Source organism: Chiloscyllium punctatum, chromosome 10 (assembly GCF_047496795.1).
Source record: "Chiloscyllium punctatum isolate Juve2018m chromosome 10, sChiPun1.3, whole genome shotgun sequence".
NCBI lineage: Eukaryota > Metazoa > Chordata > Chondrichthyes > Orectolobiformes > Hemiscylliidae > Chiloscyllium > Chiloscyllium punctatum.
The window spans coordinates 51,805,876-51,828,958 of NC_092748.1; the positions used below are offsets into that span (position 1 = coordinate 51,805,876).

Here is a 23,083-nt window from a genome sequence, read left to right on the forward strand (position 1 = left end):
GAAGAACAGGAGAAAGGCTTTTAGCAAGAGTGGGAGGAATCTTGAGGACAAACAATATGTTAGATGTCTTTGTTTTACTGAGACCGTCCTCATTGAAATCCATCACTTATTGTCATCATTACTGCAGGATCAGACAGGATGGCAGGTTTGAATAGCTGGTAGAGGGTGGGAGGTTTGTAACAATGTTAAATATATGCAAGTCAGGTGAATCAATGAATGTGAACAGTGAGGTGTAATTAGCAGAGATTGTTGGTAGAAGAGACATTGGGGTGTGTGCAATAAGCAATGACTAACGCTGGTGGCCTTCCTGCCCTTGGCTTTCTAGGTTATAGAGGCCACAGGTTGAGAAGGTACTGTTGAAAGAATTTTGCAGTGCATTTTGTAGACGAAACACACTGCTATATCAGGTGCCCATGTAGGTCAGTAAGCTCTGGTGTTATGGGGAAATGGGACTTGTAAGTTTGGACACCAGCAGACAGGTTTTAGATGAGCTCAGGGTTATAAAGGGTGGAAATTGATTCACAAGGAGTGTAATTGAATAGTTGAGTCTGTCAACAACAAATGCATGAACAGACTAAGGGGTATATGGTAGCAGGCAATATTATAGATGTGGAGAAAGATGATGACGAAGAAGGTATGGGATCAAAACCTCAGACCAAGGTGAAGTAGATTGCTCAGATTCTGAACAGTCAGGATCAACCTCAGGTAATGTGAGGAATGGAATCAGTCAATGGGGGCTACGTTTAAGACTGGAATCAAGTCTCATCCTAATATTTAATTAAAGGCAATTTCTGCTCAGTTGGTACCAAATATTGGTCAAGAGTAAAAGCAAATCTCATGTAACGGGAAGATTGAGAAATGAGAGCTGCGTGTTGTTAATATATGTGGAATCTAAAGTGTTATCAAATGCTGATAGTGAGGAACAGCATGATGATTAGATGTACGACCTATGTACTGCAAGGAAAGATACATTAGGATGCTACCTAATAGTTGTCTGTTACCTGTTGCCTATATTGAATAGCTTTCATTCAGTGGCATCAAGGAGTCCAAACAAAACTAGAATCACTAAAAGATAATGCGGTGCTGGTTGAAAAACACAAAGGAAGTTGTTTGTGGTTATTCACAATTAGTTTTCTCAATCATGGACATCACTGCAGGAGTTCCTCAGGAGGCCCAACCATCTTTAGCTGTTTCATTAATAACCTTTCCTCCATCATAAGATCAGCATAGGGACATTGCTGATGACTGCACAATGTTCAGCACCATTCATGATTCCCATGATACCTAAACAATACAGGTTCATGTGCAGCACGATCTGGGCAACATCAAGGCTTGGGTTAGCGTAAGTGATAGAAGCAGGTATGATTACAACACTTATAAGATGTTTGAACAGGTACATGAATAGGAAAGGTTTAAAGGGATATGTGCCAAACAGAGGCAAGTGGGACTGGTTTAGTTTAGAAACTTAGTCAGCATGGACAAGTTGGACCAACGGGTCTGTTTCCATGCTGTATAACTCTATGATTCCATGACTGTAAATCTTTAAATAAATTTCATTTTTGTTTTTGATAAGCTTTTGCTAAATATGAAACATATTTTAAAATGCTAGATGTTGCTGAGAAGCCTACTCCTGAAGAACCAGTTCCGGTTCAAAGGAAAGAGAAAATCACAACAGTGAAAGGTACAAGTGCAAAATATATGCAACTATTTTCTTACTTGGTATAGTCATTTATTGTCACCATTAATGTAACAATGTCGCAGAAAATACTCATTCTCAACAATTTGTTGTCAACGTGTTACAATGTTGTGACTCATTGTTCTTTGTTGCACATACATAGATTATAAATATTGTGATAGTATTAACAATTCCATAATATTGTCCAGTTTGGTGTTGAAGATATATTCTGTATATCATCTTCAATTATTTGGGCTTTTAAAACAAATAATGTTCTTTCAAAGTGCCAGAGATTTCTAAAAAAGAAGTTGTTGAAGAAGCAAAAACAGTTATTATTTCAAGAAAAAAGGAAGTTTCTGCACCAGAAGGTATAATGTTACTTTGAAGAATTTCATGCCATCTTCATTCATCTATCATTTAATATCAACTTCATCACATTATAATACAAGCATGGTTTTTCTTCATGATGATCTTGTGTGTTTTTTTGTTGATGATGCTTTTAGTTTTGATTGTAATTTTGTTGCGAAATGTCCTGTTGTGATGTGGGATAATTACTTACTTGTTTTGTTTGTGTGTATTGATCATTTCTGTGTGGCTTTAAGCATTATTTTTGCTTCAAAATAATAAAATGGCGATTTAATTTGGAACAGTGAAATTTGTTAAAACATCCCTTTAGAAAATAATTCAGACTTTTATTTAAAGTTCCATGGTTTTCTATTGAAAATGGGCAATTGTCAGAGCAGGATTCTAAGTTTTGTGAAAAATTTGGCAGTTATTTAAAGAAAGCAAACCTTAATTCTGTACTTAGATTAATATACATGTTTGCTGTTTCCCACAAGTTATTTTGCTTTATTCATTTGTAGTTATCAGTTGTCAAAGTTAATCATTTGTGTGAGGAATATCTTGCTCCAGCAAATAAAATGCTATGAGTTAAACTTAAACAAAATGGCAACTCCTATTGGATTGGATTTAGTGATCCAAAAGAACCAATTTTAGATTTAAGCTTAGTCAGGTGATTTTGTGTGGGTAAGGTTGAAAAACAGTGTCACAATTCCTTTTAATATCCGCAATTTAGGAAAGGCAGGGCATTTCCTGACTATATTTTGGAATCCAAATTAACAATAATGGCCTCAAGCACATGTAATTTTCTGATTAAGCTGTTATTTGAGGACAAAGACTTAAAGAATGAATTGTTGAAAGTCAGTAGAAATTTCTGTGTTGTGTTTGGCACGATAAGAGCAAGTGAAACTACATTATCACTCAGATTTTAAAAGTCAATAGGCGCAAATCATAAATATCCTGATTGATGAAGGGTCATGACATAATTATAAGGACACCCCCAAGCAGATAACTGACAATAAAACACAGTCTTAGGGAACTGCATGGCTGAAAGCGTCAGATAGAAAGAGATAAATTAAGGAACATGCCAAAAAAACCAAGCTATCAGCCTTGTCATTCCTTGTGCTAACATTGCTGTCTTTGTGTGATGTTGTTCACTGTGTCTTCCAAAAAGGTTACTGTTATGTGTAGTGGATATCCCACCATGTTATTTGTGTACCTGTTGTATTCCAAATTTTTTGTATTGCAAAAAGTCCTGTAAGTAATTTAATATGTACTCTGAACAAACTGACCATCATGTGCCTGATTACAGAAGAAATAGCAAATCTGGCCAAGAACGACAAATAGTTGTAAGGGTAAGAATAGAAATTGAGGGTGAGTGATACAAAAAAAAGTCAAGGTGAAAAGTTATGTTTTCCCTATGGACTTATGGATTCTTGTAGCAAGTAGAGAAGGATTGTTTTATATTGAGGTAAATAAGGTTTAGCTGAATTGTACCAAAACATTCAATGTGAAATGGATTCTTACCTAGGAAACCCAAATGCAATCATTAAATTTACTTATGCATAGCAACTAGGTCCTGATAATAATGCTTAAAACATTCACATATTGTACCACTTTTACCATGATTATTCACTGACATGCCTCAGCATGTGCCTGCCATCAAAGGGAAACAGAATGTCCTCTACATTTTGAGTATCCACCAGCCATTTATAATTTTTACTGAAAATCTCGATTCTATTTGAGCCCTTCTTGCAACTCCACAGTATTGCTTCCCTGCTTTGGCCAAACAGGAAAGGAGTCTTTGGAGCAAGCCTTTAAGAACCTGATGTAACATTTGAGATCTCACTTTCTAAACAACATGGTGACCGCATTTAATGTTAGCACGACTCACTTGAGCAATCTAAAGACGATCAGGACTTTGAAACACCTGTGGTTTTCATCATGTACACATCTTACGATGAGACCACGTTTGACTGTCTTGTCTCCAGTAGTTGAGTACAGTTAGACAGTGTATCAAAAGTCAGTTTCATTACTTCACTGATTGATGGCTTTATGATAAGTCAGAAAATAATGTCTTTGTTTTTAAAACCGTGTTTTGTTTTTAAAAAGTGACAGAGATTACTAAGAAGCCAGCTGTTGAAGAAGTAAAACCAACTTTTGTGCCAAGAAAAGAAAAAGTTGCTCCAGCAAAAGGTATAAGATTACTCAGGATCCCAGTTCCAGCATTATCTTTACATTAAGCAGCATTTTGCTGTTTCCCTTACAATGAAAATGACAGCTACTTTTTCAGGCAGAATCAAAACAGCCTTTTTCAGGTTTAGACCAGTGCAATTCTTTTTATGTATTCATAGATCTATATTGTTCTGTTGCAGTATAGTGAAGCATAGCACCTGTATTTTATTGTTTGAGTTACTCATGCCTTTTGACTTAAACAAATGACTATTTTTATTGCAATACTTGGATTAAAATGTTATATTGAATGAGATTAATGCAAAAGTCATTATTAACTATTTGAAAGGAAGTCCCATATGTAAAGTAATTTTAAAAATCAATTATCTTAGAACATGGACAATTTGAGGTGAAAAAATTGTTCAGTTTCTGAAAATAGTAAGGACATAATACTATAATCACCATTATTAGCAGAAATGATTTTTAAACTACTCTTAGGTCAGGAATTTTGGCTGTTTTTCATAAAAGGTATTTTGGAAGAAGTGCTAAATTTAATGTTAGGCTTGTAAGGTAGTAGTGTTTTTAGGCAAGTTTACTAAAAAACATGTTAGAATATTGCTAGCTTAGATGTTGTTTCATCTGTGTTGTTAATAGGTAATGTGACTCTTCATATTGATCCTTGTCTCACTATGTGTGTTCTTACACAGAACTTGATGTAGTAAACTTGCAGAAGTTTTCTTTGTGATTTTGTGTTTGTTATTGCAATGAAAAATGTCACTTTAATTCAGTATGTCCACTGTATGTTTCATGTCATAATTCAGTGCTTAAATCTTTTCAAGTGCCAGAAGTCCCTAAGAAATCAATTCACGAGGAAATCATTACAATGCAAAGAGAAGAGATTATTCCAACTGAAGGTAAAATGAATGCACAGAAGAATTTATATCAATATTCTTCATCTGTCATATCACCTCTTGTTCTCACCATTGTGGCCATTTTCAAATCCTGTTTCTTATTTAAATGTTACATGTATTCTCCATGATTGTGTCTTTGTGCTGTCCAGTTAGTCTGTTGTAACCACATGAATTGGCCCAAAATCTTGCTGAAGTAGGACATTTTGTCTTGCGCAACAATAGAATTTGTCCTAAAGTCTAGAGCTTGAAATTTTCGGCCGATAAGTTGCTGAAAATACAAACTGAAAACATAATGATTAATATATTGGAACATCTGAGACTTCAGTGATTCTATTTCCTTGAAAATAGATATTACATTTACAATCAACATTAAGAGAGAACTTACCCTGTTAATTACCAACACTTAACATTCTGTGCCAAGCTTATTTCAAGGTCAATGTGCAAATTCTGGTAAGTTTTAAAAATATCAAGGGCAAATTTTAGTTTGTGTAAGGCAAATGTTGGAAGAGCATATTTTTAAAAAAAACACAGCAAGTTGTGGCAATTTTTAATTTATGTCTTTTTTATCTGAATTTACAAAATACCTGGAAATTCACCACTTGTTCCAGCAACATTTTTGCCTTACATGTTTCTTCATTGCTCATAGCAGCAGCTAAATATGCCGAAAGTATACTTTTATGGCAGTGTATTAAGTAAATGTGCATTTGATCATGAATCTTCACTATCATAAAACTATTTAATATAAATGCTATTTATTTGAATACAGAGCTCAGTATTAATAGAATGATTGTTAAAGCAAACTGTTTACCATCTCATGTATGTTAGTTACTTTTGTTGTGTTTGTTTCATGTTATCTGTTGTTTTAACCATTGTCAGTGGTGTTTAAATATTCTTGGTTGAATCATGATTATAAAAAATTATAACGGTCTTTCAAGTTCTGGAGATCTCGGAGAAGACATTTATTGAAGAAATGGAAGTGATTACGACCACAAGGAGAGAAGAGATTGTTCCACCTCCAGGTATAAAATCAAGAAGATGTCCATTGAGTTATTCTTTTCGTTAGAAATTATTCTGACTTTTTATAGTCATCATATAAAGGCTTTCCAAAATCTGGCTTATATTGCTGCTTATTAAAATATGATTTGCGTTCTTGCTTTAAACAAAATTGTGATGTTCTGTCATATTGTCATTATGTTCTAACAAATGTTGTAAAATACAAAAAAGAGTAACTTTTATGTGATAACATGACAAATATTAATTTTGAGTATTCACACTTAAAATACACTGAGGTTCATGCTATTTAATTCAATCTACAAAAAGTATGAATGAATTATCAGTGATAATAGACTCCTGTCAACACAATTGGAGATGAATAAATAGGATCATTTTTAATGTACTTGGTAAATTTTTAATTTTTTTGCAAAAGAGATACATTTTGTAAAATATTTCACCATTGTACCTCACTAACTTGGACGCTGCGAATATATTTAATCCCTTTCTGGATGAGATGGTAAAAATTTAGTGGGGGAGTAAATTGGAACAAAGGATATTTATTAGTTTCGCAAAAGGAAAATCATAAAGTATATGGATCCAGATCCAAGTATGTTGGACTTAAAATGACACCTGGGTAATTGCCTGATTTAAAACACTCATTCAAAAATAAATAGATCGAAGTCACTGACTTCAAATTCAGACTTATAAGAACGTCAGAAATAAGAGCAGGAGTAGCCCATGCAGCTCCTCAACCCTAGCCCTCCCTCTGGTAAAATCATGGCTTATTCATCCCAGGCCTCAATACCTTTCTTTCTGCCAGCTCCTCACAGCCCTCAATTCTCTGATATAGCAAGTGATAAAACAGTCAAATCCTTCTGCTCCACTCAGTAAACCTTCATCGCTATTACCTTCATTAAGCATCTTCTGCCTTTTACACCAGCAATCCAGTCCTTGATTGAGACTTACAGTTCACTGCCAATTTGGAGACACTTTTTGCTTTTGGCCCTGATACAATATGAAACACACTAAGACCATCTGAATTGATATCACATACAACCTTTACAGTCGGCAACATCCCATTAGCCTGCTCTGAATTTTAACCCACATCCAGGGCAAAAGATTGTACCTAACCTATTTCACCATTTGCTTGTGATCTCAACATATTTATGTTTATTTCACATTCACAGTGATACCCTTTATTTAATTAAATTATTATGAAAAGAAAGGTGTTTTATTTCTGTATCTTGTACATTTCATGTTGTCATAAGTTGTCTCTTACAAGTTCTATGTTATGTTGATCTTTTTAAATGTTGGTCTAGTGTATATTTTTGAATGTATTTCATCTTAAATTAATGATGTTCTTTAAAATGCCAGAATTCATTCAGAAGACCATTCCTGAAGAAGTTAAACCAGTTACTGTTCCAAAAAAAGATATTATACCACGTAAAGGTATAAAAAGCTTTTTTTTTCATCAACTTGTGCAATATTATGTACTATCTTCAGCCATGTTCAATGTTATCTTTCACTGTCTTCTAATAGTTACAAAGTTATCATGCTACTTGGTGTACGAAAGGAAACTATTTTCTTCATATTTATGAATGTGTGCTAATCTGCTACGGTATACTCTGTGGCACTATTGTTCATGTTTATAATCTGTGTCTAAAACAGTGATTTTAACAGACAAAAAATATTTGTGCAATGTGAACTTTGATCTGTGAACGTGAATATTGTGATTTTAGTGAATTCAAACATAGAAATAAATATGAAGTTTAATACTTTATATATCATAATTTTATTATTTACTTTGACATAAAGTGGTGAAAACTTGACTTTATGTCAGTAACAGCATTATTATGGTGTCAAATATGTTTTGTCATCCAGTCCATTGCTACTGGATACTGTTTAATTATTTGGCAGATAATACATACATGACAGCAAAAAAGTGATGTCTTGTGTTAGTTTAATCCGTCATATGTTTTATGTTTTCTATTCTTTTTTATGCATCTTCATTGTTATCTATTATATCTTCTTGAATGAATCTGATCTTAAACAATTGTCCTTTAAAGTACCAGAGATTCGTGAGAAACCAGTTGTGGAAGAAGTAAAACCAGTCATTATTCCAGAAAAAGAAGAGATTGCTCCAGCTAAAGGTAGAACTATGAACAGGACATTTTGTCCATGTTATTTCTTATATAATATAGCAATGTGTTCTTGCAATCATGATGATTACAATTTCTGCTTTTTGGAGTCATCCCTTGAATTGCCATCTTGCTTTGGTATGTAGGTATAGACTGTCTTCCTGTTTTGTGAGAGTATAACGTTCTCTCAAGTGCTATATATTCATACTTTGTGCTGCATAACAACCATATAAGAAAAAGTTTTTGAATGAATTAAAAAGAAAATTAAAATTAAATATTTATGCAGAAACTACTGCCTCCAATAAATTTTAAGTTGTAGAAAAAGTTCTACTTTGATGAATAAGTGTTACATTGCAAAATACAGCATTCCTTTTGTAAAGTTTAAATACAGTTCTCCACTAACCAGTGCCTGCGATACGTCCTTTAATTCCACCCTTTCGGCAAAAATAATATTTTTCTTCGTCTGTTGAGTTAAAGGAAAATATATAGGACAGGATTTGGCATTCCTCTGCCTGGCATGTTTTCAGCATGGGTCTGGGCATCACCTAGTGTGACAGGTAGATAGCACATCACCTCCTCGCCCAGCCTTGCAAGTTCTCATGTTGTGGCAATAGGTAATGCACCCAAGAGCCACTCCAGACGTTTAGCCTATTTAGTCCTTTAAGTCCACCTCTAATGCAAGAAAAGCTGAAACTGGGAGGGCCATATTTCATTAAAGTTGGTGAAATGGTAGAAATGGTAGGTACTTTCTTTGGGGATATCCCTAATGCTCACAGGGCAATCCAAGTAAAGTTGGCCTCATGCTTTTCACCTCACTGCCAGGCCTCAAAAGTCTATCTATCTCCTTAGGATTCCCATTCCCTCTCTGACCAAAAGGCCCAGGACTTACCTGGGCCCAGTCGCCATTAATCTTCTTCATGGAGAATATTGCAGTTCTAGCTGTGCCCACACCTTAGCTGTTGAGCGTAGTCTTCTTTCAAGTGAGTTGCAGGAAGCCCATTCTCTACTTGTTAAGACCTCCTGCAGTGTAATATTGCTGGGGACGAAGTGGTGGCAGTCTTTGCTAATGGAACAGTAGATAAGTGGTGTGGGAAGAGTAATACAGTTCCACCCACAAGTCTATTAATCACAGAAACATTCAGTACAGAAGACACCCTTTGGTCTGTCTGCACCGACAAAGACTACCAATATGCACAAGTCCAATTTTCCGGCATTTGGCCCATAGCCTTGAATGTTAGGACATACTTATCCAAGTACTATTTAAACACCGTGAGATTTTCCACTTCAACTACCCTCCCAGGGAGTAAATTCCAGCTGTAATCTCTAGCTATAAACTGATGCCAATACAGTACAGATCATTTTTAACCTTATAAAAATGAAAGTATGCCCTATTATTTCAAAGCATTTTTTAATCACGCTGATGTTCAGTTACCTCAAAATAATACCCCTTCAGACAAGAATAGATTCCTAATAATTTAAAAGTTATGCAGCTGCAAATGTGAATAAAGTTCTATATTAGTATCTGTTATAATTTGTGTTTTATGTTGTGTGTTGTTGGACATCTTCAGAGTTATGTTCATTGCTTATCATGCTAATTTGCTCTTCATCCGTCATTATTCTTTAAAGTGCCAAAGGTTCCTAAGAAGCCTCTGGCTGAAGAAATGAAGCCAGCTCCTCTTCCAGGAAAAGAACCAGTAACACCAGTCAAAGGTATAAAATTAATACAAAAACATTTCTAAACGTTGTGTGTTATGTTTGTGTGTTTTGTCATTATCTTTTTGTATTTGTTGGTTATCGTAAAGTAGTTTTTGAGATTAAAGCAAAACAAGTATTTAAACTAATTTAAAGTGCAATGATATCTAAATAGTTTCACCTCAAACACTTGTGTTTTTACAAATATTAGTACTATTTAACTTTGTGCAACCTGAAACTTTTATTTGACCAGTGATTTAACATTGACTTTGATAAATTTAATTGAGAATGTGAACTAATTTGAAAATTGAAATTAGCTCATTTGTAAAGTAAAATTTTATTTTATTGAGAATGTTAGCAAAGTAGCCAGTCTAGCAACACAAAGATATTCCTGTTACAACCAGTTATATTAAAATCACAAAAAAGGCAACTAACACAGGGCACCATTATCAAAATTGTTCATCTGAGTTTTAAGATAGCCAAGGAAGAGGCTAAGTAACCAAATTTGACTATAAATGTGATGTATATCAAAATAAAACCAAATGGAAACAAAGTAACACAGAAAATCTGTGAAAAAAGCCTTTTCTTTAATTTCTCCACAACTTACAATGTCCTGCCATTGGACAATAAAGGAAATTGTGAAACATTTTGTGTTGGCTCAGAAAAAAGTAGCGTACTAAGCAAAAAGAAATTCTTGTCTTTGGACAAGGCTGCCATGTTGTCAATGCAGTCAAATATGTTTTCCATGCTTTTATGGTGCAGTGCTAAGTCTCAGAGTATCTCTAAGGTCATTACAGGTTAAGCTAGGGAAACAAACGAGTAAGTAAGCAGGCAGACATTCATCAGATACTCAGAGTCATTAGGACGATAACCTACCTTTTCATTTGTTGATACATTTTCCTAACCCACGCCTCAAAAATTTTGGAGGTCATCCAAGTGGTTTTGTTAACCTTATACTGTATTGGTAATGTCTTGACATTTGCAAAGTAACATGATTTCTTGGACTTTCCTACCACATTAAACAGTAATGTTTTAGTGGCATCTGTGTTGACAGTGGTAATATCCATGATGCACTCCTTACTTCACTTTGCACTATTGCACAGTTCATCTTTAAATATTGAAGAGCGATCTGGTAAAACTCAATAAAATGGTCCAGTTTGATCTGCATTCTCAATATCTCTTGGTGCATTCGCATTCAGGACATGGATGAGACTATTTTGTGGCCAAACCTCCAAGCTTGTCCATGATTGGTCAGGAAATGTGAAATGTTTTAGTGTGGCCTGACTCCGCTCTGATTTTTTGGCAGGATATTATCACAAATGTGCACAAATTTGGCTAATCTGGAGTTGGCATCTGGAATTTAGACTTATCATAGGCATCCTGATATTGGATTTCCTATTCTGCCATGTGATGGCTGACAGCTTAACCACTACTGTTGTTTCGGATTATCAGATTTCACTAGTTTCACTCTACTGTGCAAATGCTACAAAAGCTATGCATATGGACACTCGAGCTGCCTCATTTAGGAGCTTGATTGTTCCCATTCCAGGAAATATATTCATTCTGGTGTTTCAGTCTGTTAAGTTGTTATGTTTGTTTTCAGTTAATGTAATATGAGAGGGATGCTTATTTACTTGAGCTAATAAAACAATAATGTTCTTTGAAGTGCCAGATGTTCCTAAGAAGGCCCCTGTTGAAGAAATTAAACTAATTACTCCTCCAAGAAAAGAGGAAGCCCCTCAAACTAAAGGTATAATTGCAATTGAATTATTTACAATCATTTTGTTTCTAAATAGTGTGGAAATGTCTTCACATTATTTGATTGATTCTAATTTCTGTAGTTATCTCTGAAACCCTTTCAAATCTTATCCAGAAAATGGAGTTGATCATTGCCATACTTACTTGTCAATCTGTTTGTTTTGTTTTGACATGGTGTTCTGTATGTTTTGTTCATGTAGTAATGACTCTAGTGTGATTTTTGTGTTAATTTGCTGTCAAGTTGGAAAATGATCTGAGACATTTAAATTTTTCACAATGTGGACGAAGATTTCTGAAGTCAGCCTATTGACAGTAGATTTTCAATTAATGTAAAAATCTTCCAGCAATATTTGTTAGCTCAAAGGCATTGCCAAGTGTATGTTTTCATGCAAATTAAATCATTTTATTTAGAAATATTTGGACAAAATGCTGATATTTAGTAAAAGCAATAAAATGTGATTTTTAAAAAGTACATATTCAATCATTGCGCAAAGATCATTTTCTCGAGATGTTATGTCGAGTCATAAGTGAAGTCTGATTTGAGCTAGTTTGTCTGTCATATTTGCCATGTTTTCTTTTCTTATTTATATTTCTTCAATTTTGATGTAAGTTTGTGGAGTAAATCTTCTCTGAAAAACATTATGTTATTTAAAGTGCCAGAGATTCCTAAGAAGCCAATAAAACCAGAAGAAAAACCAACCGTTGTTCCAAGAGATAAAGTAGCACCAGCTAAAGGTACAAAAATGCAATAATACTCTTATAATACAGTGACATGCTTACACAATTGGAATGGAAACAGTTATAACTTTTCGTGGCATGCAACATTCTTATTCAGAACTTTGTTTCTGGTCCTTCTTCTTGTTTCACTGGGATTCATTATATTGTTGTGATGCTATTGTTTGCGTTTTATTTGTAGTAGCTGTAATGTATGCAGAAGTGCATATAATTATGCAGTGCAGAAACAGCCTACAGCTGCATTTTCTTGCTTGAGCTCTATTTGAGCCTCTCCCACCTCATTTCATCTGTCTTATCAATATTCTTCATTTCCTTTCTCCTTTATATAGCATTTGCTTAATAGGATTTATTCTAATCAACTCAATAGTTTTATAAATTAGCAAGCTTTCAACATTATCTTTGTGGTTTTATATTTATGGTCCCAATTTTGAGTTCCTCACAATTGGAAACATAGAACATTACAGCACAGTTCAGGCCCTTCGGTCCTCGATGTTGCACCGACCTGTCATACCAATCTGAAGCCCATCTAACCTATACTATTCCATGTACGTCCGTATGCTTATTCAAAGACGACTTAAATGTACTTAAGTTGGCGAATCTACTACCGTTGCAGGCAAAGCATTCCATACCCTTACTACTCTCTGAGTAAAATTTGATAATCTTTCATAACAAGTAATCAAAGCCTTTCATAATGTAAAGACATTGATAAAGCCACCTCTCCATTTTCTCTACTCTAAGAAAAAACTCCAATCTGTTCATTTTTACTACCAAGTCTGTAATACAACCAATTAAATCAGAGCAGTTTATAGGATTTTTTAAATACAGAAATGTAATCTGTTAATGAACAGCAAAAGTCAAGACATTTTAGTCAATTATGTGAATTATTGTATTCAAAAAAGCCTATTTATTATCATAAATAAAAAATCCACAATTTTAACACATTTCAGAAGTTATATTAACAAATTTGCACTCTCCTCGTTTATTAATATGCTTATTACTTATTAGTCACTGAGCAGATGTATAGTAACAATACACTCATACATAATTTATCTTGCAATTAAAATTTGTATTCTCATAAAAAAGGCATCATTTTGAGTTTGTCATAATGCATGTTTTATGTAGTATTACCATTTAAAGTTAATAAATTTGATAATCTTTAATAACGTCACATTTATTTTAATGAACCACATCTTAAAACACAATGTTCCTTAAAATGTCAGAAATTCCCAAGAAGCCAGAAATATCAGAAGAAATTAAGTCAGTTGCCGTTTCAAGAGAAAGGGGTGTCATCTCAACAAAAGGTACAAATGTACACTTAGACATTGCACATAATCTTATTTTTGCACTTCGTAGCTTTATTGCTGTGTTATTAAATAAGTTATTGTCTGTTTGTCATGTTTATTCTTGGTTAGTAAAGCCAAACTGCACTTTGGCACATCTTTTATATTGTTCAAATTTGTATTTCTTTTATTTGTGAATTTGTTTCCATAACTTTTATGTAAATCTTGCTGACACTATGTATGTGTTGCTCATTTTTATGTGTTACTTAACATCTCAAGTTTTGTTGGTGTTTGTATTATAATAAGAGGAGGTTTGATTTGTAGTAAAATGAACACTTATTAAGTGGTTAGGATACCATCATTAGCCGAAGAGAATAGGAGATAATTGGTAAATGTGTTTTTTTTTAATAACATTATGAAAATAAATAGTTAAATAGCATAGTATTAATTAATTACTAATATCTTGCCTTGAAAATTTGGTTTGATGTTTTATCTGTAATATTTAAATAAACTGGACTGTTCTTCTAGAAATATGATGTGGAGTTGCCTGTGTTGGCCTGGGGTGGACAGTCAGAAGTCAAACAGTGCCAGATTATAGTCCAATAGATTTATTTAAAATCACAAGCTTTTGCAATGATGCTTCTTTGTCAGGTGAAGTCTGACACCCCCTCGATGTCAGACCCCCCCCACCCCCACCCCACCCACCCACCCTTATTGGTGTATAACCTGGTGTTGCATGACTTCTGATTTTGACTCCTAGAAATAACCATTTGTAAAAATGTATGTACAAAGTTTTCTTTAATATTGAAAAGAGTGCTAACGTAATGGTTAGCATTTTGATATTCAGACCATGCTCAAATAAGAAAGATCCTTATTTCTAAATAAGTAGATTGGTTCTAAATTACTTAAAATATCACTGATGTTTTTGGATATAATAATCATGATATTTTTGTGTTAGATTTATCTCTCTGTGTGTTTTATGTTATATTTTCTTGTAAAACTCTCTTCAAGATTTTACATGCTATCTTAATTAAATCTCATTCTTAAACAATAACATTCTTTAAAGTTTCGGAGATACCCAAGAAGCCAGTTGACATTGAAGCTCAACCAGTTACTACACTAAGAAAAGAAGAGATCATCACAGTGACAGGTAGAAAAATACATGAAAAAGTATTCTGAAATAGCATTGAATTTTGTTTTTACCATTTCTTGCCTTAATCATGCCAGTGTTATTTGCTTGCGTACTATTTGGTTTCTCAAATATCAATTTGTATTCTGTGTAAGCTCTGTTGTTAGTCTGTGCTGTATGTATTGTAATGTCATAGGATGGAGTTTTACTTTTAGAAGAACATTATTCTTTCTTTTTTTTAAACTGTCATATGTACACATGTGGCAAATTATGTAGTACAGGGCACCACCATTGTTGAAGGGAGGAGAATAGGAAATGTGATGCAGTAATCATAAAATAATGAGAAACTGATTCCAGGGCTGGATTTTACGGGCTCTTGAAGGGTTTGTTTTCAATAGAAGGGCACATAGAATAGGATGGGAACCCAGACAATTAACTTTGTACCCACCCTGAGCAGATCCCCACAACACTAGAATGGTTAGGGGTTCAAGTGTGGGGAAATGGGGGGAATTTAAACATCGAAATCATCAGCCTGTCTGCTATAAATAATTAAGAGCCAACTGAGCTTGTTAAAGGCTGGAGGTACTGGCTAATCAGAGTTAGGGACCTGCCGGCATTGGGAAGTCCCACTCTGGAGGTTTTGCCTATCTGCAGTATATCTTTGGGCCAGGCCTCTCCCAAATCTGCCAGCTAGCCACCGAGTGCCCTTAGAGTGTTAGAAGTAGACAGCTACCTTGTAAATTTCTCACCCGAGTTTGTACTTAATTCCTGTAAATCGTAGGAGAAAGGAACGACTGAATAAAAGCTCCTTATGTATTGCAAATTAAAGTTGAATTAAATCTTAGCAGCATTCAGTACGTACAATGAAGTTGAGTTAATACCAAGAAAGGAAAGAAAGACTTTGCATTAGTTTGGGAAATCCAAAAGGACCTAGATAGAAACATAGAAGATAGGAGCAGGGGTAGGCCATTCGACCCCTCAAGCCTGCTCCGTTGTCCAGTATGATGTCGTACATTGAGTTCAACACCTTCATCCTACCTCCCCCGTGTCCCTGATCACTTTAGCCATAATTTATTTACCTCCTTGAAAATTATTAATAATTTGATCTCAACCACTTTCTGTGGTAATGAATTCCACATGCTTACTATACTCTGGGAGAAGAAATTTCTCCTTATCTCAGTCCTAAAACATTTACCCTTTATCCTTACGTTGTGACCCCTGGTTCTGAGCTCCTGTACCATCAGAAACATCCTTCATGCATCTAACCTATCCTAGTCCTGTTAGAACTTTATAGGCTCCCCAGTCAAGGAAATGTTCTGCTGCGTGGTTGCTTGTCACAAAGCCAGTCAATTTTCACTTAGCTAAGACCCACCAACAGCAATGAAATAAATAATCACAAGTCTTTCTTTTTTGTTATGGTTGAGGGAAAAATATTGGCTAGTGGGGGGGAAAAGAATCCACCTGTTTTTTTGAAAAGCATCTTTTTTGTTAACTTAGCTAGACAAAGTCTTTTTATTGTCTTGGTAAGTTTACATACTGTGACATAGTCGTATGTTAGCTTAATTTGTCATTTGTGCTTCATGTTGTTCTAAATTGTTAGTTATTTTAGTTTTTTAAAAAAATACAATCTTATCCTGAAACAATGATGTCTTTTGAAGTGCCAGAGGTTCCTAAGAAGTCAGTTGTTGAAGAATTTAAACCAGCTGCTGTTCCAAGACAAGAAGAGATCATTACAGTGGAAGGTATAAAAATGGAAGGAAGGGTTCCTTACGCTTCATCCAACATAGTGCATTGTGTCAACAATTTCTACTTTACATGATAACCAGACCCTGCTTCCTGATCTTTTCGTAACATTTGTCTTCTCCATGTGCATCCATTAGTGCACTTTGTTGTGTTGCACGGTGGTGTTTCTGTTTTGTATCTGTTTCCATTGTTTGTACTGTTTGGGGGTGGGGGGGTGGGGGGAGGGAAGGTGGGGGGGCGCGGTCACACAAATCAATTGAAATGGCAGAGCTGAAGATTTAATAATGGATATATTTCCTTGAACACAAAAAAACTGACTTTTCAATCATTATACTGAGAACAGTACAATAAGTGACAGAGAAATACCATTTAAATTAAAATAATATTATTTTGAAACAGTAGTGGGCTTATACTGTAATTAGAACAGACAGAAAGTAACCTAGATCCTGACCTGGAAATAAACTTTTTTAAAATGGTCTTATGAAAATAGAATTTCATTCCCAAGTCTTAGTCATCAGAAAGCTAGAGTATAGTTAGAACCCCACCTCTATGTCAAGAGGTTTTGAATCCTCAAAATAAGAATGTCAGTTGGGACCAGTAGGACCTAGAGATCAATATATTGGTTAATCTAAAGATGGCGATAAGACTGCAACCTGTACCCCATAAAAACTAGCAAAATTTGTTTTAGAATTTTTGTGGGCACCTTTGTAAAAGGTCTAGGAGAGGGGAAAAGCTCGCATTTATTTCCAGACTGAAGGCACAATACTTTTATGCAAGGCGAGCATCTTAACTGTTTCTGTATTATAACATTTGTAGAGATGAGACCATCATTCAAAAGCATGGATATTTGCCAATGTGATCACTTTGAATTTAGTCAAAGGAACATGATCTTGCTGAGTTTTTATTTGTGATGGGATAAGTGTCAGCCACATTGCTGTGGGTCTGGAATAAAGTGTAGGGCAGATTAGTTAAGGATGGCAGCTTCCTTTCCTGAAGACATTCGTGAACCAGGTGGGTTTTTCCCAACAATTGACAATGGTTTGTGATCATCATTAGACTCTCAATTCTAGATTTTATTGAATTCAAATTCCACCATCTCCCATAGCGAGGTTCAAACCTGATTCCCTAGAACATTGCATGGGTCTCGAGGTTAATAGCCGAGTAATGACTCTACCAGGTCATTGCCTACCAATGCTCTGCCTGCATAGGAAATTGAATTTCTGACCTATGGATTTCAGGTGTCATCTTTATGTTAGTTTGCATTGTTATGTGTTTCATTGGAATTGGCTTTGCATGTTTTAAATAATTTCAAAAAGTTTTGACTTTCTTAAAAAATACATCTTAAAACAATCATGTTCTTCAAAGTGAGTGAAGTTTACAAGAAGACCATTACTGAAGAGTTCTATCAAGATGATGTTGAAAGAAGAGAGTTTGTTGCTCCAGTAAAAGGTACAATACATTCAGGATTTCAGACAAACCATATGATATTACAGAAGTAATTTATGTTTTTCTAGATTATCGTGTAAATCTTATTCACAGTTTTATGTTTTATCTTCAAAAGTAATTAGCTTTCACCATATTTATCATCAATGTGTGTGTATTTCTGTTCATCTGTTATGTCAATGAATGTGTGTTACGCCTGTTAGTGTTGTAAATATTGTCATGAATGTACCTCTAACCTTAGAGAAAGAAAGAAATATTTGTATTCAGTGCTGTCAAGTAAATGTATCTTTTTAGTATTTTGGGTTTCTGCTAAAATTAATATAACTATATCAGTTACAAAAACCCAAGGAATATATAGCTCTTGAAAAATAAAATACATTACTGGCTGATTTTGATCATTTGTGAAATAAAAATAAATTAAAAATCGCAAAACAATGTACATATAGAGTCATAGTCCGCACCAATCTGACCTGGTCCCATTTGCCTGCTTTTGTCCCATATCCCTCCTCTTCATATACACATCCAGATGTTACCTGCTTCCACCAATTCCTCTTCTTTAACTCTGTAACTAAATATAATGGATAAAGATCCTGTGTCTTTTAATTATTGTTATTCAAAAGTAAGTTAGTAACTATTTCCTAATCAAGTATCCTTAAAATATTCAAAAGATTTAATAACTATGTTGTTTTAAAAGAAAATTGTTATTCTGTGTTAACTTTTTCTGTTCTGTGTGTTACATGTTATAATAATTGATATACATAACCTTAGCATAGTGTATATGTGCCCAATAAAGTTACATTAAACAATAATATTCTTTAAAGTGTTGGAGGTGCCAAAGAAACCAGTTGCTGAACAAGTCCAACCAATTGAAATTTCAAGAGAAAAAGTTACTCCTATAAAAGGTATATTTTTTTAAAATTATATAAATATTATTTCTACATCTTTTGTCACTATCAAGTGAACAATTTCGCAGTCACAATCATGTTCAAAGTTTTAGTACTTCACTATAGTGAAAATCTAAAGTAAAGTCTTTTTTAACTAAAGATAGTGAAGATAGTGTTTCTTAGAATATGTTATTTCTCAAATATAATTCACCAATGCAGAGATATGTAAATACAAGTATTTTAGTATTCTGTCCTGTAGTGTAGACAATTTCATTATTTTGATTTTAACAGTTGTCCTGTATTTGTAAAAGAGCATTACATTATGTATTAATTTTGAGCATTATATGTTTTCTTGTGTGTCTGGATTTGGTGAGTCAACTTTAGTGTTGTCTGAATCAATCTTAAATGAACCTCCTCTTAAATGAATGATGTTTTTTAAAGTGCGAGATGTCCCAAAGAAAACATTGGATGAAGAACATGTTATTATTTCAAGGGAAGATGTTACACCAACTAAAGGTACAAAAGAACACAGAAGAATTTCCATCCAAATCTTATTCTTATGCACTTTGCCACTCTATTCTTTACATTTTTGCAAAAATGCACATTTCTTTTTGTTTCCATAAATCATGACCAGATGTTAAGTATGGTGTTTTTGTTTCAGCATAGCTTCCATTTTCCAGTTTTTAATCACTCTGTCTGCTATGCTGTTCTTTTGCAATGTGATAGTAATGAAGTTTTTGTTTTAAATTTGTGTCAGATATTTATACTACTGTATGCAAAAATTGCAATACCCATTGCAATAGTTTCCGCATTCATTTAATACTTATTTTATTGCAAATTGTTATGTCCTATTGTGTTAGGTTTTGTCTGTTATGTCATTTTGAGCTTAAGCATCTTAATGTCTTTATATATTTTCTTGAAATAATTGCACTGTAACATAAAATCAACCTAAAATTATAATAATGTTGTTTAAAGTGCCCGAGCTTCCAAGAGAGCCTGTTATTGAAGTGGAGAAACCGACTGCTATTCCAGGAAAAGCGGAGGTTCTTCCAAAAAAAGGTATAAAAGACAGGAAAGGGTTTCAAGCAAACCTCATATTCATGGAGCATAGGATTCAGGCCATTGTATTATAACATTGTCTTTTACATAAATATATTTCATTAATTTAACTAAAACTTCACTTAACAATTAAGCAAGTTGAATTGTTGTTTTTGTCATTGCTGTTTTCTTCTATTTATGTGGTGAAGTGTGAATTAATGTACTATGTCTCCTTGTCATATTCGTGTTGTCTAAAATTCCATATTTTTCTCTTTGGAGAGTACAGTCAAAACTTGAAAATGAGAATTTTGCAGATGTTCATATTTGAACACAAGTCTGATATATAAAACTTACTTTACCAATGGATAAATTCCACAAAGTAATGTCTTCAGAAAGGTATAAATATTCCTCTTAACTGATTTCTGAGTTGACCATTTTAAAAATACAAAAATATAGTTTGAGATGTGCTTGTTCAATTCCAGTGTCGAGTGTGCTAGACACCTTATTGATGCAACATTAATTTGATGTTAATATTGACATTTCCAAATTCCATCCTCCAATTTTGACCGTCTTAACCTCGCGAGTGTAGTGCTGGTAAAGCACAGCAGGTCAGGCAGCATCTGAGGAGTAGGAGAATCGCATTGGGATTCCTGATGAAGGGCTTATGCCTGAAGCATCAATTGTCCTGCTCCTCAGATGCTGCCTGACTTGCTGTGCTTTTCCAGCACCACACTCTCGACTCTGATCTCCAGCATCTGCAGTCCTCACTTTCTTCCTGTCTTAACCTCACCAGCATCAAAATAATCATGAACTACTCACAAGTTAGCGGCTGATTATTTCTTCTGATTGTTGCTTTTAGAACTTTGAGATACATGCCTAAGCTTTAAATACAATATGCAGAATGGCCTGATGGTTGCTAAGGTACTATGTTAATTTAAAATCTTGTGGTACAACAAATTGTATCGAGATTCAGGCTTCCTGGCAGATTTTTGTTTTGCCTGTTGAATTGAACAGGACTAGGGGAACAAAAAGAGGCATCAAGAGCAGTACAAGCTGCAAAAGGAAGAAGGGGTGCAGAGGTACTGTCAGCAGAAGGCTTTATCAATAAATGACCTTTAGGGAACAATTTTCTTAACTTCACCACGGACCAATGTTTGAGATCTCTTCTCTTTACAAAGGAGATCATGATAAAAATCTGTTGCAGTGACTTCAAAGTAGGACAAAGACAACACTGGCTGTGTCTGTAAAAACAATGTAACTCTTAACGTTTCTGTACCTGTTTCCTAGCAGGTTGTTGATGCAGGTATAAGTAACTTGTTCCAGTTTGGAGTGCACTGCTGCATAGGGAGAATCACTGAGTCTCTCTGCACACAGAGAGACAGATTCCTCTCATTCATTCTTGCTAGAGACAAGCAGCGTGGGGGTGTGTGTGGCATGCAGACTTTCTTATGGTTCAAGATTCCAAGGATTAGCTGCACAGTGCTTTGCTTGAACTTCACGTGAACTGAGCAATTTTAATTAACTGGAAGGGACTCTTTGTGCTCTGTCTGTTGTGGATCATCTTTGTGAATGTCTGCCTTCCTGCAGTAGTTCATTGTGCCATCTTTTTTGAATCATCACCATGAGACATAGGCTGACTACTAGGTTATCCGCATATGCTTCATATATTAATATTCATATGTTTAATTAAGCAGCAAAGTATTTTCCAACATGTTTAAGGGATTTATTATAAATCTATAGTTTAGATCAAGCTTCAGTTTCCACCTTTCCCTTCAGGCTCCTTATCCAGGCCAACAGCTCACTGGGGCAAGCTTAGCTCTTTACATTTTTCGTGGACTGGTTCTGCTGCACCTGTGAAGTGAGTGGCACTTGAACCCAGGCCTTTTGGTTCAAAGATATTTTGCCACAAGACACCTGGCGGAACTCAGCTCTTAAATAGAAGTCTAATGAGCATAAACATCCAATGCTTTGCATTTGAGCCTACTTGAACATTAGAGGGACCTGCATTTTTAACTCTGATACCAGACCCACAAGAGAAAGCACAGCATATCTACATTGAAAATTACACCATCAGAAGTAATATTATATAGTATGCTACAGCCCAAATCAGTCTGGAGAAACCATGTGACATTCAACTTAGCAGATATTAAGGTTTCTGCAGGTATGTTTCATTTCGCAGAGCTTGCTGTATAATTTCCTTTGTAAGGCAGGATCCTTTGAAAGGGAGCCCTTTCTGTCCAGTCCAATCTGATGAAATCATTTGTGCTTACTTGCAGCACCTCAATCACACACTTCCCCAGTCATCAAGAGTCCAAACTCCTTATCAGACTACAATGTTCATCTTCTTTCCGACACCAAAAATGTAAAAACCATTAGCAAATGCACATTCTAATACAATTTTAGAAATGTAATCATGAGGTAAGCTATATAAAATGACCTGGCACCCTTGTACTTTCTGCAAGTGCTGCCTCATCCTGAGACAGGTTTCACTGACACTGTTAGAGACCACTGCTGATCAGTGGCAGCTACTTACCTGTTGGACAAAGAAAAAAGCTGCTGTCACTCTAAGGGCCTCCAGTTGAATACTAGTGTCAAACAAATAATGGAGCGTCCATTGCAGCACTCAAATCTCTCATGTCAGCTGCAATTGTAGTTGTCAGGGCATCACAGACAGGGCATCACAGTGGGTTTCACAAGTACAGTGAAGCGGGTGGGCACATATTTCTTGTTTGAAAAAGTGGTTCCAAAGTCTGTGCAAAAAACACAGTGCCAGTCTCTGCTGGACATCTCCCTTCTGCTTGATACAAAATGCACATTTAACAGCACACTGAGCTTTTGCAGTCAGCGTTATTCAAAAGCCTAGAACATCAAAGTTCTCATCGGACATCTGTGTAGTGTGGCCAGTCAGGATGGTATGTGACTGGGAGAGGAATTTGCAGGCACTGCTGTTGTCCTTCTAGGTAGTAGAGGTAGTGATTGAGTTCAAAATGTTTTGCCAAAGGGGCATTGTCTGGTGCTGCACTGCCGCTTGTTGCTAGTGCACATTGTAGCTAGCTTCTATCCGTGATGCATGAAATGAATGTTTACGATGATAGATGTGTTGTTAATCAAGTGAGCTGCTTTGTACTAGATGGTGTCAAATGTCTTGAATGT

At 35.0% G+C, this 23,083-nt stretch overlaps 1 protein-coding gene across 1 annotated transcript in view; it reads left to right on the forward strand.

The window, feature by feature from the left end:
- The window catches only part of ttn.2 (titin, tandem duplicate 2), a 346,071-nt gene that overhangs the window by 164,346 nt on the left and 158,642 nt on the right, over positions 1 to 23,083 (forward strand). Inside the window, exons 125-141 of the mRNA XM_072579113.1 lie at positions 1,610 to 1,681; positions 1,960 to 2,043; positions 4,127 to 4,210; positions 5,026 to 5,100; positions 6,033 to 6,116; positions 7,465 to 7,539; positions 8,157 to 8,240; positions 9,855 to 9,938; positions 11,587 to 11,670; positions 12,333 to 12,413; positions 13,628 to 13,714; positions 14,760 to 14,843; positions 16,481 to 16,564; positions 17,931 to 18,014; positions 18,830 to 18,910; positions 19,334 to 19,408; positions 19,868 to 19,951. Of these exons, the coding sequence (XP_072435214.1) occupies positions 1,610 to 1,681; positions 1,960 to 2,043; positions 4,127 to 4,210; positions 5,026 to 5,100; positions 6,033 to 6,116; positions 7,465 to 7,539; positions 8,157 to 8,240; positions 9,855 to 9,938; positions 11,587 to 11,670; positions 12,333 to 12,413; positions 13,628 to 13,714; positions 14,760 to 14,843; positions 16,481 to 16,564; positions 17,931 to 18,014; positions 18,830 to 18,910; positions 19,334 to 19,408; positions 19,868 to 19,951 (1,386 nt within the window). The remainder of the gene's footprint in view (positions 1 to 1,609; positions 1,682 to 1,959; positions 2,044 to 4,126; positions 4,211 to 5,025; positions 5,101 to 6,032; positions 6,117 to 7,464; positions 7,540 to 8,156; positions 8,241 to 9,854; positions 9,939 to 11,586; positions 11,671 to 12,332; positions 12,414 to 13,627; positions 13,715 to 14,759; positions 14,844 to 16,480; positions 16,565 to 17,930; positions 18,015 to 18,829; positions 18,911 to 19,333; positions 19,409 to 19,867; positions 19,952 to 23,083) is intronic.